This window comes from Canis aureus, unplaced genomic scaffold (genome assembly GCF_053574225.1).
Source record: "Canis aureus isolate CA01 unplaced genomic scaffold, VMU_Caureus_v.1.0 NW_027326411.1_RagTag, whole genome shotgun sequence".
Taxonomy (NCBI): domain Eukaryota; kingdom Metazoa; phylum Chordata; class Mammalia; order Carnivora; family Canidae; genus Canis; species Canis aureus.
The window spans coordinates 156,231-169,931 of NW_027554412.1; the positions used below are offsets into that span (position 1 = coordinate 156,231).

The 13,701-nt window shown below is 36.8% G+C and overlaps 1 protein-coding gene and 1 long non-coding RNA gene across 19 annotated transcripts in view; one reads left to right on the forward strand and one right to left on the reverse strand.

Annotated features, from left to right (window-relative positions):
• The window catches only part of LOC144309457 (outer dynein arm-docking complex subunit 2-like), a 271,308-nt gene that overhangs the window by 94,294 nt on the left and 163,313 nt on the right, over nt 1–13,701 (forward strand). For all 18 annotated transcript variants that reach the window (XR_013375451.1, XM_077890518.1, XM_077890512.1 and 15 more), the window contains 5 exons: nt 6,619–6,765; nt 7,380–7,589; nt 10,323–10,565; nt 11,088–11,198; nt 13,156–13,310. Coding sequence is in view for 17 of the 18 variants with exons in the window: in XM_077890518.1 (XP_077746644.1) it covers nt 6,619–6,765; nt 7,380–7,589; nt 10,323–10,565; nt 11,088–11,198; nt 13,156–13,310 (866 nt within the window). In the remaining variant the exon portion in view is untranslated. The remainder of the gene's footprint in view (nt 1–6,618; nt 6,766–7,379; nt 7,590–10,322; nt 10,566–11,087; nt 11,199–13,155; nt 13,311–13,701) is intronic.
• Nucleotides 11,907–13,701, reverse strand: part of LOC144309462 (uncharacterized) — a 186,917-nt gene continuing 185,122 nt past the window's right edge. Inside the window, exons 4-5 of the long non-coding RNA XR_013375452.1 lie at nt 12,870–12,961; nt 11,907–12,077 (exon numbers count right to left, since the gene is read on the reverse strand). This is a non-coding gene — a long non-coding RNA (uncharacterized LOC144309462). The remainder of the gene's footprint in view (nt 12,078–12,869; nt 12,962–13,701) is intronic.

Genomic DNA, 13,701 nt, shown 5'->3' on the forward strand with positions numbered 1-13,701 from the left:
ATTTTTAGAAAAGTTGAAAATCAAATAAAAAAAAAAACCCTCAAAAATGCTACCGGGGATTTTGGCTGGTCTACATGAATTTATAAATTATTTTGGATAAATTGCAATTTTTTCAAGCTTTTATTTAAATTCCAGTTAGTTAACCACAGTGTAATATTACTTCAGGTGTACAACTTAGTGATTCAGCACTTAAATACAACACCCGGCGTCCATCACAACAAATGCTCTCCTTAATCCCCATCCCCTACTTAACACCTCCCTGCCTCCCCCCTCCCTTCTGGTAGCCATCAGTTTGTTCTTTCTAGTTAAGAGTCTGTTTCTTTTTCTTGGTTTTCCTTTCTTCCCACCCCCATGTTCATTTTTTTTAATTCTTAAATTCCACATATGAGTGAAATCCTATGGTATTTGTCTTTCTCTAACTGACCTATTTCAATTAGCATTATACTCGCTCTATCCATGCCATTGCAAATGGCAAGATTTCACTCTTTTGATGGCTGAGTAATATTCCGTTGTATATATGCCACATCTTCTTTATCCATTCATCAGTCAATGGACATTTGGGCTTTTTCCATAATTTGGCTATTGTTGATAATGCTGCTATAAATATTCCCTTTTTCCATTCCCTTTGAATTAGTATATTTGTATCCTTTGGTTAATGCTGCTATTTCCTGTATTATAATTTTATCCATTCTGACTGGTGTGAGGTGATATCTCATTGTAGTTTTAATTTGTATGTCCCTAATGATGAGTGATGTTGAAAATTTTTTAATGTGTGTCTGTTGGCCATCTGGATATCTTCTTTGGAGAAATGTCTGTTTATATCTTCTTTCCATTTTTTAATTGGGTTGTGTTTTGGGTGTTGAGTTTTATAAATTCTTTATAGATTTTGGATACCAACTCTTTGTCAACTCGTATGTCATTTGTAAAAATCTTTTCCCATCCCATAGGTTGCCTTTTAGTTTTATTGATTGTTTCCTTTGCTGTGTAGAAGCTTTTTATCTGATGAAGTTCCAGTAGTTAATATTTGCATTTATTTTCCTTGCCTCAAGAGAAGCTGATGTCAAAGGTTAGGGCTGATGTCAAAGAGGTTGCTGCCTGTGTTCTCCTCTAGGATTTTAATGATTTCCTGTCTCACATTTAGGTCTTTAATCCATCTTGAATTTATTTCTGTGGATGGTGTAAGAAAAAGATCTACTTTCAATCTTTAGCATGTCGCTGTCCAGTTTTTCCAACACTTTGTTGGAGAGACTATCTTTTTTCCATTAGATATTCTTTCTTGCATTGTCAAAGATTAATTGACCATATAGCTGTGGGCTTGCAAATTTTAATATCATTCAGTTATCCTATTCAGGAACATGGTATGACCATTCATTTATTTTTAAATTTGTATGTATTTTAGTAAAACTTAATAGCTTCTTTTCCACATATTTTCAACATACTGTGAGATTTACTCCTTGATATTTTTGTTATTATTTTGCTAATACTGGCATGGGAACATTTTTCAAATTATGCATTGTGATTTGTTATTCCTAGTGTATGGGGGAGTTACTCATTTTTAATGTGGCCCTTATATCCACTTTATTGAGCTATTTTTATTAATTATCATAATTATTCAGTATAGTCTTCCAAATCTTTTTAGAAAGGCAGTTATATTTGCTACAAATTTTTCCTCATTGCAGTGACTAGGACATTCCAGCAGATTATCTATTTCTGTAAATGTTCCATGTCTGTTTAAAAGGAATGTGTAGGGAATGCTTGCATTGTTCCTTACCCATTCCCAATAAAAATTCTCAGCAAGCTTGTAATACAACAGTTTGAGTCTAATTTCTTTTTTCCTCTGGAACAATATTTTCTCATTTTCTTTCCTGGAGTTCTATTGAGTCTCATCTCTTGAGTCTTAGGTTTATGAGTGCTGAATCATCAGTATAAAGCCAGTTTGCAAATAAACAGAAAGCAAAGCAATATATTTTACTATTTTGACTTACGTGCTCATATGCCATTCACTCTGAGCATTGACTTTTTACCATTTCTCATCCTGGGACATGAAGAGTATCTGTAAGCCAACCTCTGTGCTGGGTGCCAGGCCCTCTGTCATCATTAATAAACAGTCACTGGCAGGCTTCACTTTTCTTGCTCTCTGAGTGGCATATTTGGAGGAAAAAATGCTGAAATCATTGAAAGTCAGTTGGATGGCTGTGTGATGGCTGTATCTCCTCACCAGGTCTCACCCACTGCCCCTTGATTACAGACGGTGGGGAGCAAAAGAAGGGCCTCCACTCCCGATTGTGCCTCTGACTGCCTTCTTATCTCACTGTCACCATGTGGGACTCTACAGGAAGCTCCAAATGATGGCTCTGGGAGCATGTAGCCTATCAGAGTTTCGTCTACTTGTTTTATAGTATCCTTTTCTGAATCAAGTTACTTGAAGTCTTTATGACACAAATAAGTATCCTTGACCTCTTAATCCCAGTTACCTCCTCTCTGGATAGCTGTAGTAACCTGCATGGTCTCCATATGTTCCATCTGCCCCTCCCTACAGGGGGCCCTTTAGCTGGAATGATCTTTTAAAAATGTACGCAACTCATGTGAGTCCTCCCACTCTCCTCCAAAACAATACCCTTGAATATTTCCTATTAATCTTGAATGAAGATTAAAATCCTCAACCTGGCCTATGGGTGCAGCAGATTCCTTTGCCCACTTAATTTTTTAGCTCATCTTGGATCATTTGCCACCCAGGCTCTGGGTCTCAGCCACACTGGCCTTCGTTAGGTCTTAAACAGACCATGTTCCAATCCTCCTTAGGGTTTTACACATACTGTTTCCTCTGACTGGTGTGCCTTTCATCATGTCCGACCTCCTTCACCAGGGAAGGCTCCTACTCTGTCCACACTTCAGTCCAGACATAGTTTCCTCAGGGAAACTTTTCCTGATGTCCTGGCCTAGAGTCCCCTGTTGCAAACATCCATAACCCTGTGCCACTTTTCTGTATAACACTTCTTAAAGTTTTCATTTATTTGGATGGGCTTAACAATTAAGATCTTTCTTCTCCACTAAGCTTTATGAGCTCCACGAGGCAAAAACTAGATCTGTTTTTGTCTACCAGGATGTCTCTAGTTCCTGGTATCAGACATGGTGAATAACTGCAAATTTGTTGAATGAAAGAATTAAAAAATGGTTGGATGGTTGGAGGCATCTGGCTCCCTGATTTAGTCTCAGATACATTCTTCATCTCAATTTCATAAGCATTTATTTCTCTTTTATCAGCAGTAAGAAGATTGGAGGTAGATATTACTCTATGTACCAGATAAGGTAATACTTTTTTTTTCAAAGATGTTATTTAAAACACTGAGAAACATTGTTTAGAAGAGTGCCTATTGATCTTGTCTTTCCAAAAGAAATTTTGAGAAAAATGAAGGAAAAAGCAAGATCTCTTCAACTTTCACATATTAGCAACATGATTGTGATAATGATAATGAACAAAGGCCTCCCAGTCTCAGAAAGGAATGTGAACTGCGAAGTATCTGAAGGCTGACAGAGCCTGGAAATGTCTGAGAAGACGCAGGGGCAGGATGACAACTAGCAAAACAACTTGCATTAATTTAAGAAGTGGAAAAGCTTATTGGAAGCATTCTTCAAAACCCTTCAGAAACTAGTAAAATAATATTTTACTATGTTTTCTCCAGCTCTTAAAACTTCACAAATGCAAATACATGATAAAATGTGAAAAAAAAAAAAGGAAAAAAAAATGTGAAAATAAGTATTGGCAACTAATTACATTCTCAGGGGAGATTTAATTGAAAAATAAGCATATTTGCACTGCTTCTTCTTAGTAAGATGTTTATGGCATCTGGTCAAAGTAGAACAAACATTTGAAAATCCTTTGACATAGCTGGTATTTAAAGAATAGCAATTGGCTAACATTTGTGGCTCTGTATGTTGAATATTTTGGCTCCCATTCGCTGGTATTCATTCTGAAAGATTTATAATCCTTTGGGGAGTGTGGTCAGTGACAAGAGTAGAACTAAATCCTGAAATGTGGAAAAACTAACTTTCCCTAATATAAAACTGTTCTAAAAAAAAACTCTCAAGTCTATGAATATGTTTCCAGATTTTCAGAAAAAAAGCTGCTGATTTACAGAGTTTTTTTTTCTATAAGGATCTAACTTCTCAATGATAAATGAAAATTTTCCATCCTTTGGCTTCAAAAGTGGCTTAGAGATCATTTAGAAAAATATAGTGTCTTACCTTTTGGGCATCTACCACAAGTACACAATTCCTTAAAATTGTTATGTCATTGGTTATGGTGCATATGATGAAATCAAGCACACAAGATAGAAATAATCTAGAAGAGAAAAATTAAGAGACCTCGAAATGAAATAGGAAAGAATGACTGTGCGGAATGTGTAAGTAGGAAAGTGCTACCAAAGAAAATACAATGCAAGTATAGCAGTCAAGAAAGTCCTCTATCACACACCACTGAGAACGCCAGGACAGCATGCTCTGCTTCGGAGTTTGGTGTGTGTGTGTGGACTCTGTTGGCTTGACTGAGGCATGACATGCTGTTTGATACCTTCTTGCTTTCAAGTCATGCTTGAGTCTGAAGGCACTGCCTAAAGAACTCTATCTGAAGCTCCTGGTTTGCATTTTTAAACTTTTCATGTGGGAGCCCACCCAGCTCTCCTCCTCCAGGTACACCAGGGGAATTTTTGGGCTCCTTTTAACCCAATTAAATTCAACAAAAGAATTGTTAAATAATTGTTTCTCTCGCTTTCTCTTTTTTTTTTATATATTATGATTAGCATTTAGATTCTTCTTTATGATTTATGAAATATCTGCCTTCTGTTTTTAAAAAGAAAGGCATCAAAAGTGCTAATGTGTGTTTGAAGAGGTCCTGTACCCCAAAACAAGGGAGATTATAAAATTGAATGTAATAAGGATTTACTATTTTATGTTTCAAAATGAACTGTAGGACGATTGGTGGTGGTAAAAATTTCTCTTGATATAAACAAAAAGACATTAAAAGCTATGGGAAGAAAACTCCTTATTTTCAATGTAAATAGTAAAGTGAAGGCTTTTGCCATTCTCAACTTCATCTTGAATATAGAGGACAGCCTGGATTACTCAGGAAGAAAATTAATATGAAAAGCAGACTGACAATGGTTTCAGCACAGGATAGTGGTTTGTAATATTTTTAGAGATGTGGAGGGGCTTTTATGGACGCATTAAGAGGAAAGGCTGAAGTCTAAACCTTTCTATCTTTTTGATGCTTGCCCTCTTATAATCCCATTTCAGCTTCTTATTTTAAAAGTAACACATCATGTTGTATTCACAAAAGGATTTGTGTGTGTGTGAGATATGAAGGAGGAGGTTGGGCTGCTTGGATATAATTTCCACTTTTGTGTAAATGTATATATTGTATCTATGAACATGTATCTGTAATATAGCAATATAAAGTCATAATCAGCAAATGAGAATAAACATATTTTGTAGGTGTCTTTCTTCAAAAAGGAAAGAGATTTATTTGAGGCCATTCATACTGTGTTTTGAGGTAGAGACCGAAGGCCATCTTTCATGAGCACCTTTTACAAAAATAGTTTATCCTTAGCTCCATTAGAAACATTGCTCTTGTGTCTTATGAACTATTTCGGTGCTTATACTGGAACTCTTATTTACCATCCCGTCTTAATAGGAGGAGAAGTAATATGTACTATGTTGCATCCATCAGAAGATTTTTTATTTTTTTTTTTATTTTTATTTTTTATTTTTTTTCAGAAGATTTTTTAAAGCATTAATGATGGGTGGACATTGCTTAAGAATTCCTGCAATGAATTCTGATTATAATTTCCTGGTGCATCTGTTTCACTGATCAATCATTACATTCTTTTAAATTCTCCCAGATTGTTTTACCTTAAAGGAGCCATTCCCCACTACCTTTTACAGCTGGTGATTAGCCAAGCAGACATTGATCACATGATTCTCAACACTGGGACAGCATTTTGCATGCGATACTGAAGGCTACCTTTTTGTCCTTTATCCATACACGGAGTCATCTCCAGTTCCTAATGGGCTCGCCACCTCCTTCCCAACCCCATGGCCCCTCTCCCACTTAATCCTGGTCCCAGCATGGATTGTTGTACTGCTTCCCACATGGTTTCCCTTTCCTCAGGTTTTTCCCTGTTCCAGACTGTTCTACATACATCTGTGAGAATAATTTCCAGACACGGTTTGGATTGCACAGTATGCTGTTCAAGAACTCCAGGGACGGCCTGTTACCTCTGCATAAAACTTACATTCCTCAGTGGATTTCTCAAGGCTTGCCCCTCGACTCTATTTAATGTACTAATACCACCTAATGCTCTAGCTGTTTAAAGCAGACAGACCACCTTTAAATGTTGACTCTTAATTGGAATAATGTTTTATGATACTCTGTAAAGCTTTTTTGTGCTTCAACTCTACATGATTCATTTAACAAATTATAACCCACTCGGAGAACTTAAAAAAATTTAACATGCCATGTATGGGGAGACACATTTCCCAGTTCATGGATTCATAACCATTAAGGAAATTTCTATAGAAGCGTGATCTTATTTAACCTTTCCATGGCCTTGCGTTTCGTAGGAAGGAAAAGAGATAGCTACAGTGATTGCATTGCGTTCAATAAAAGATTTCAACTTGGCGCAAGAGACCTGCCAGTTGGCAATCAGAGATGTTGGAGGCCTTAAAGTTTTGATAAATTTACTGGATACTGATGAATTCAGATATAAGGTGAGTGGCTTACCTCACGTGGGTGATGAGCCTTGTTCATACCTCTTTGTGCTTCTCTTTTTACTGATACGTCTCTGCTACCTCTGCCTAGTTCTTTTCTTTGCCTGCTCATCTCACTGATAGCTTGTTCCTTTTGTTCGCTGCTCTTCTCTTCTTGGCTGTGCTTTATCTTCTGGTTCATTTCCAGAACCTTTTCTATGTGCTTCTTAAATGATGAATGTTTGTCTGCATAATTGAAGGAAAATAAGGAGGCTATGTGTAACACCTGGGAACAGAAGGCATTTCCTTTAAAAACTTCATGAGGGGGATCCCTGGGTGGCGCAGCGGTTTGGCGCCTGCCTTTGGCCCAGGGCGCGATCTTGACACACGGGATCGAATCCCACGTTGGGCTCCCGGTGCATGGAGCCTGCTCCTCCCCCTGCCTGTGTCTCTGCCTCTCTCTCTCTCTCTCTCTGTGTGTGACTATCATAAATAAATTAAAAAAAAATAAATAAAAATAAAAATAAAAACTTCATGAGGGAAGGATTTGAGGTAGACTTGGAATTTTTAAAACTCTAGGACTGGTTATGTATTAAGCACTTATTTTCACCTCTAACTCCTATTTTCTCATTTAGATTGGTTCATTAGAAATCCTAAAGGAAATCAGTCATAATCCTCAAATCAGACGTAATATTGTTGACCTTGGGGGCTTACCAATTATGGTTAATATACTTGATTCTCCACATAAGAGACTGAAATGCCTGGCAGCTGAGACAATCGCAAATGTTGCCAAGTTTAGAAGAGCCCGACGGGCAGTGAGACACCATGGAGGCATTACCAAACTGGTGAGTACCTCTGCCATTGTCATCAGCACACCACCTGCCACCAAGATGTCACCTCTCTGCTGTCCTTCCTGGCCACTCCTGGATGTTAAATAACCATAGGTGTGTTCCAGGAACCTTCTTTGGTATAACGTCCTCAAAAACTGTTTTTGTGTATTCACATTAGCAACTGGCCAGAAAACAGGTCTGATCTTATTTTTCAAAGATATATACATCTAAATAAGAGATGTAATTTACACCTACCACATTGGTAGGGAGATGTTTATGTGTGTGTGTAATGTCGGGAAGTGTAGTCCATGCTCTCTGCTCTGGTGAGCTCACCATGAGGACTGCCTCCCAAGGAGACTGTCAGAGCAACAGACATTTATTCATCTCATTGTTACTTATGATAGTGACAACTGAAAACTATGTTTACCATATGAGATCAGTAAAATAATATGAAGTGTATCTCGAGGAAACATGCATCATCAGCTATCAGTATATAATATTATATAAAATTATGACAGGATCAAAACCTGATTGACACATATGACTCCAATTTTCAAAGACTTACCTAACAAGTATATAACAAGTTTTCTATAAAAACATGTGAAATAAATACACAAAATTGTACGCAGGTGTTTCCTCTGAAATAACTACCAATTTTTCTTCATATTTTTCCATATTTGCCAATTTATTGTGTATTATTTTTATAATTTAAAAAATGATTATATCAATAACTGTCACTGAAAGAAATAAGTGAACATTCTGTTCAACACTCATGTCAAGAAAACGTAGGGCATTAAGGAAATGCATTTTCATCCACCTTCCAAAGGATCTTGTGTTCCTCCTATAGCATTTACATACTGGACAGTCTCCACTTCTATAGTTTGAGCTCCTTGAGATAAGAGATGTGTCTTACTTATCTTACTGTCATCTACAGCACTTAGCCCAGTACCCTACACATATGAAAGGTTAATAAATATACATTGAATCAATATGCATTTAATAGGAATGCATACACAGTGAAATGTGTTTAGAAATTTACTGAGAGATTCTGTGTACGGATCTTCCTTGATTTACAATGGAGTTATATGTCCAGATAAACCCATTGTAAGTTGAAAATACCGTAAGTTGAAATGCATTTAAGTTGAAATGCATTTAATACAGCTAACATACTGAATATCACAGATTAGCCTTGCCTACCTTAAACATGCTCAAAATACTTAGCCTCTAGTTGGGCAAAATTATCTAACACAAAGCCTATTTTATAATAAAGCATTGATATCTCTTGTAATTTACTGAATCTGTACAGAAAGTGAAAACACAATGGCTACAGATTGGGAACAAAATGGTTGTAACCATATCAGTTGCTTACCCTTGTGATGTTGTGGCTGACAGAGCTGAGGCTTGCTGCCACTGCCCAGCATCACAAGAATGTAACATACATATTACTAGCTCAGATAAAATTCCAAATAGGATTTCTACTGAATGCATATCACTTTCACACCATAGTAAAGTTGAAAAATAAGTTGAACCATCATAAATTGGGGACCGTCTGATGTCACTTGTAATCTGTAGATCACAATAGAGTGTAATTATTTGCTTCAAAAATAAGATAGATTTATGGCTGCATAGATGGATAAATAGATGGTTAGCTATGAGATAAAACAAATGTGATAATGTTAATTATAGAATCTAGGGAATGTATACATTTTTTGCTGTATAATCACTGTACAACTCTTTCAGCCATTGTGTATGTTTGAAAATTTTTCATAATAAAATGTTGGGGAAAGGTAATTATTAGTATGATTATCAGTGTTCTGCTTAAGTAATGAAGTAATACATTAGGCTGATGTGGCTGTCTACTGGAATTATGAATAATGTATAGAATAAATGAATAATGTAACTTAAAACTATAAATTTTAGTAAATTTCTTTTATGAGAGTCTTATATATCACATTCGGGGACTTAGAATTTGGTACCTGAATTGCAATTACTTAGTCAAGATAATGCTACACATTTTAATATAATCTTACATGATAGCTAAGTTAGGAATGGGAAAGAAGAGTAATAGATCAACCATTAATAGACTTGTAATTACTAGGTTGAGAACACATCTGAGAAAGATCAGGATTGGTAATCCATTTTTGGTTTGCTAACAATATGAGGGTAGATGACATACAGATAAGAGTCCCTCACTAAAATGGGAAGAGAGGGAGATCACTCAGTACAGAGATGGAACAGTGGGCTTGTCATGACATCAGAGCAAGGGAATGGAGGTTAAAAGAAGAGCAGGCAGGAGGCCATTGACCACAGTGGGGTTTGGGCACTTAGATGGAGATAGATCTCGAAAGAGGCACACCTGGTAGAAACCTGGGCAGAAGTTAAGAATTCTGAGCAAGCAGAAAGAATGCATCCATGCAGGGAAGGATTGTAAGAACCCGGGCTGCAGATATAGTATACAAATCTTGTTAATATAAATGTAACAGCCATATTAATATTAATACAATCTTGGTGAGATTAAATTTCTTGTAGGAAGGAAATGTAAAGGCTCCCAGATCTGGAGGAAGATATATTTTGAAGGGTTCTGTTTCTTTGCTTTCACTGACTATTTCTGTGTAGTATGAAAATTAATTCGTAGAAGTATTCTTATTTTTGATAGAAGTTAGCTTGGTAGCAGCCCTGTAACTGTTGTGGGAAATGTTGTTTTATTTTAAAGATTCCCACATACATTGTATTTATCTGTTTTTGTAGGTCGCTTTACTGGACTGTGTACAGAGTTCAGCAGAACCAGCTCAATCAAGTCTGTATAATGCCAGAGATGTGGAAGTAGCTCGCTGTGTGGCACTGGCATTATGGAGCTGTAGTAAGAGTTATGCAAATAAAGAAGCCATTCATAAAGCCGGTGGCATTCCTTTGTTGGCTCACTTACTGAAGACTTCTCATGAAAACATGCTAATTCCAGTGGTGGGGACATTGCAAGAATGTGCATCAGAGGTACTCAAGCCAGCTCTGCTTCCCTTGTTTTCATTTGCATTAACTTTTTTTTAGTTGAATAATAATTTTTAAGATTATTGTGACTGCTAAGGATTTTTTTTTGAGAAGTCAGCAGTTCTTTAGAGAAGATGAAACTAATAGAACATTAATTAAATGGTTACCTGTGTGATGTATTTTTTAAAATGTTGACTAAATTCTCTTATACAGTTGTGTTAATCTCGGACTTTAGTGTTTTTTAAGAAAGTTTGTTTGGCATACTTATTAGTAAATGTAAATAGATATTTATATTCATGCATTACACATGTAAATATTTAAATTTAAGGGATCCCTGGATGGCTCAGTGGTTTAGCACCTGCCTTTGGCCCAGGGTGTGATCCTGGAATCCTGGGATCAAGTCCCATGTGAGGCTCCCTGCATGGAGCCTATTTTTCCTTCTGCCAGTGTCTCTGACTCTCTTTCTCTGTGTCTCTCATGAATAAATAAATAAAATCTTTAAAAAAATATTTAAATTTGTATTCTTAGGAAAAGTACCGAGCTGCAATCAAAGCAGAAAGGATAATTGAAAATCTAGTCAAGAACCTAAATAGTGAGAATGAACAACTACAGGAACAGTGTGCCATGGCCATCTACCAGGTATGGTGGACTCCCCAGCAAAGTTGTGGTGTTCTTCATATAGTTAAGGTGGCATTTCTAAATATGAAATTTCATTCTCTGGGGCTATGACTCAGGAATCTGCATTTTTAGCAAGAATCCCCAGGGATTTTTCTGCACACACAGGTCTGCATCACTGTGCTAATGATAGATGCCTGTGTATGTGAGAGAGAGAAGCCTGCTCCAACATATCTTGATTATGTACATTTCTAGAAGGTACTTATATATCTTTGTCTCCTAAAACAAGTTACTTAGTGTAAAATAGCTAAATATATGCATGGTGCCTTTATATTGCTTTTCAAGTACCCTGTTCAAACATACTGATCTTGGGAAATTTATCTTCTGCCAAGACAGATGGATGATGAATGAGTGTATGCTTGTGTATGTGTGTGTATTCCTGTTGTATCTTTTTATTATTTTAATCTTCATTAGCTTTTTGTGAGTTATGCATTTCATAGTACATCAGAAAAGGGAAGAAAAGGTAGCCTTGACAAATTAGTAGATGGCTGCTTACTGGCCATTCCAGCTTCTACCTATCAGAGAAATCAGAGCTGATTTCCTAGAGGAATACATTTTAAAATGTGCACAGTGACAGTATGCCAAAATGACAGAGTTAGAGAAAGGGGTTCATGTCAGTAGAGAATTGTATTAGTTTGCAAGGGCTGCCATAACAAAATACCATACACTGGGTGTCTTAAATAACAGAAATTTATTTCCTTATAGTTCTGGAGGTTACAAGTTTGAGATCAAGGTGTTGATAGTATTGCTTCCTTCTGGAGACTCTCTCCTTGGCTTGTAGATGGTCATCTTCATGTTCACATGTCTCCACATGTTCCTTCCTCTGTGTCCTAATATTTTCTTCTAAGGATACCAATCATATTGGGTTAGAGCCCACTTCAGTGACCTTTTTTAACCTTAATTACCTCTTTAAAGATTTTATCTTCAAATATGGTTACATTCTGAGGTACAGGGGTTAGGACTTTGACATATATCAGTTTTAAGGAAACACAACTCATAACAAGGATATATATAACCTTGACTGGCATACATGCCTCATATGAGTAATTATGAAGGATTGGTTAGAAATAGTGATTAAGTTTTTAGAAGTTGCAATGTAAAAAACTGAAAATCATAAATAGAAGATAAAATGGCAGGTGCCTTGTGTGCATTTACTGTGAGGATTTCTTCTAGTGGCCCTCACAGATGATGCATGACATGCATCTGTATCATGTGGCCTCACAACCAACTGTATGCCTAGGATGATAACATATATATGCACCAAATTTAGCATCTTTTTTCTCTCAAACCTGGGAATCATGATAAGCTGGGAACATCTATGCAGTACATATTTACTTCAAAAGATGACACGAACATGGATAAACATAATACTTATCTCAAAGGATAAGTATTACACAAACTTCTGGACAAATATATCTGAATATAATGCCATTTGCTGTTGATATAACTAACTGTTCAGAGCATAGGAACTCTATTAGGGAAATGCTCATCTCTTAGATTTGGGGGCAGAAGCATTGAAGATCAGGCTAAAGCTTTATCACTCAGCTATCTTTTCTATACTTTCCCGAGACTGGGGATTGCATGACTGCAGAAATTCTCTGTCCATGCATGTGGTATTCTAGATTTCTTACCAACCTCTCTTTCTGTCTTCATGGAAGCCCACACTACCTCAGAACAGCTTGGAAGAATTTCCAAGCATGTAGAAAGTTCTAGACATTGCCAAAATCCTGTAAGGGAAGAGAGACACTGTCAGATAACTGCCAATATAAAGGAGAATTATATTTTACTTGGAGGCCCCTTCAGAAAATGATACTCTCTGAAAAGAAGTTTTGTAGCCACCAGAATGTCAGCCTCTTTAGCAATCACTGGAAGCTTGATATGCCGTCATCACTGACAGCCTCTGATTTGACTTTTTGTGTAGTGTGCTGAAGATAAGGAAACCCGTGACCTGGTTAGACTGCATGGAGGACTTAAACCCCTGGCCAGTCTGCTCAATAACACTGACAATAAAGAACGGTTGGCTGCTGTCACTGGGGCAATATGGAAATGTTCCATCAGCAAAGAGAATGCGACCAAGTAAGAGAAGCCTTTCAATATTCTATAATAAAAACATGGCCATTGAGGAATAGCTGTATTCTTAACTCACTGAAACTACATTGTGTATAGTGAGTCCTTCAACTAACATCTTCTCTTATTAATATGTAAATTTTTAAAAAGATTTTATTTATTAGAGAGAGAGAGAGAGAGAGCATGAGTAAGGTGAGGGAAAGAGGAAGAGGGAGAAGTAGACTCTCCACTGAGTGGGGAGTCCAACATGGGGTTTGATCCCAGGATGCTAAGATTATGACCTGAGGCAAAGGCTGGCACTTAACCAACTGAGCTATCCAGGTGCCCCAATATATAAATGTTTCTAAATAAAAGTATGGATGCCTAAAATTTATGGCCATTAAACTACATTCCCATAATG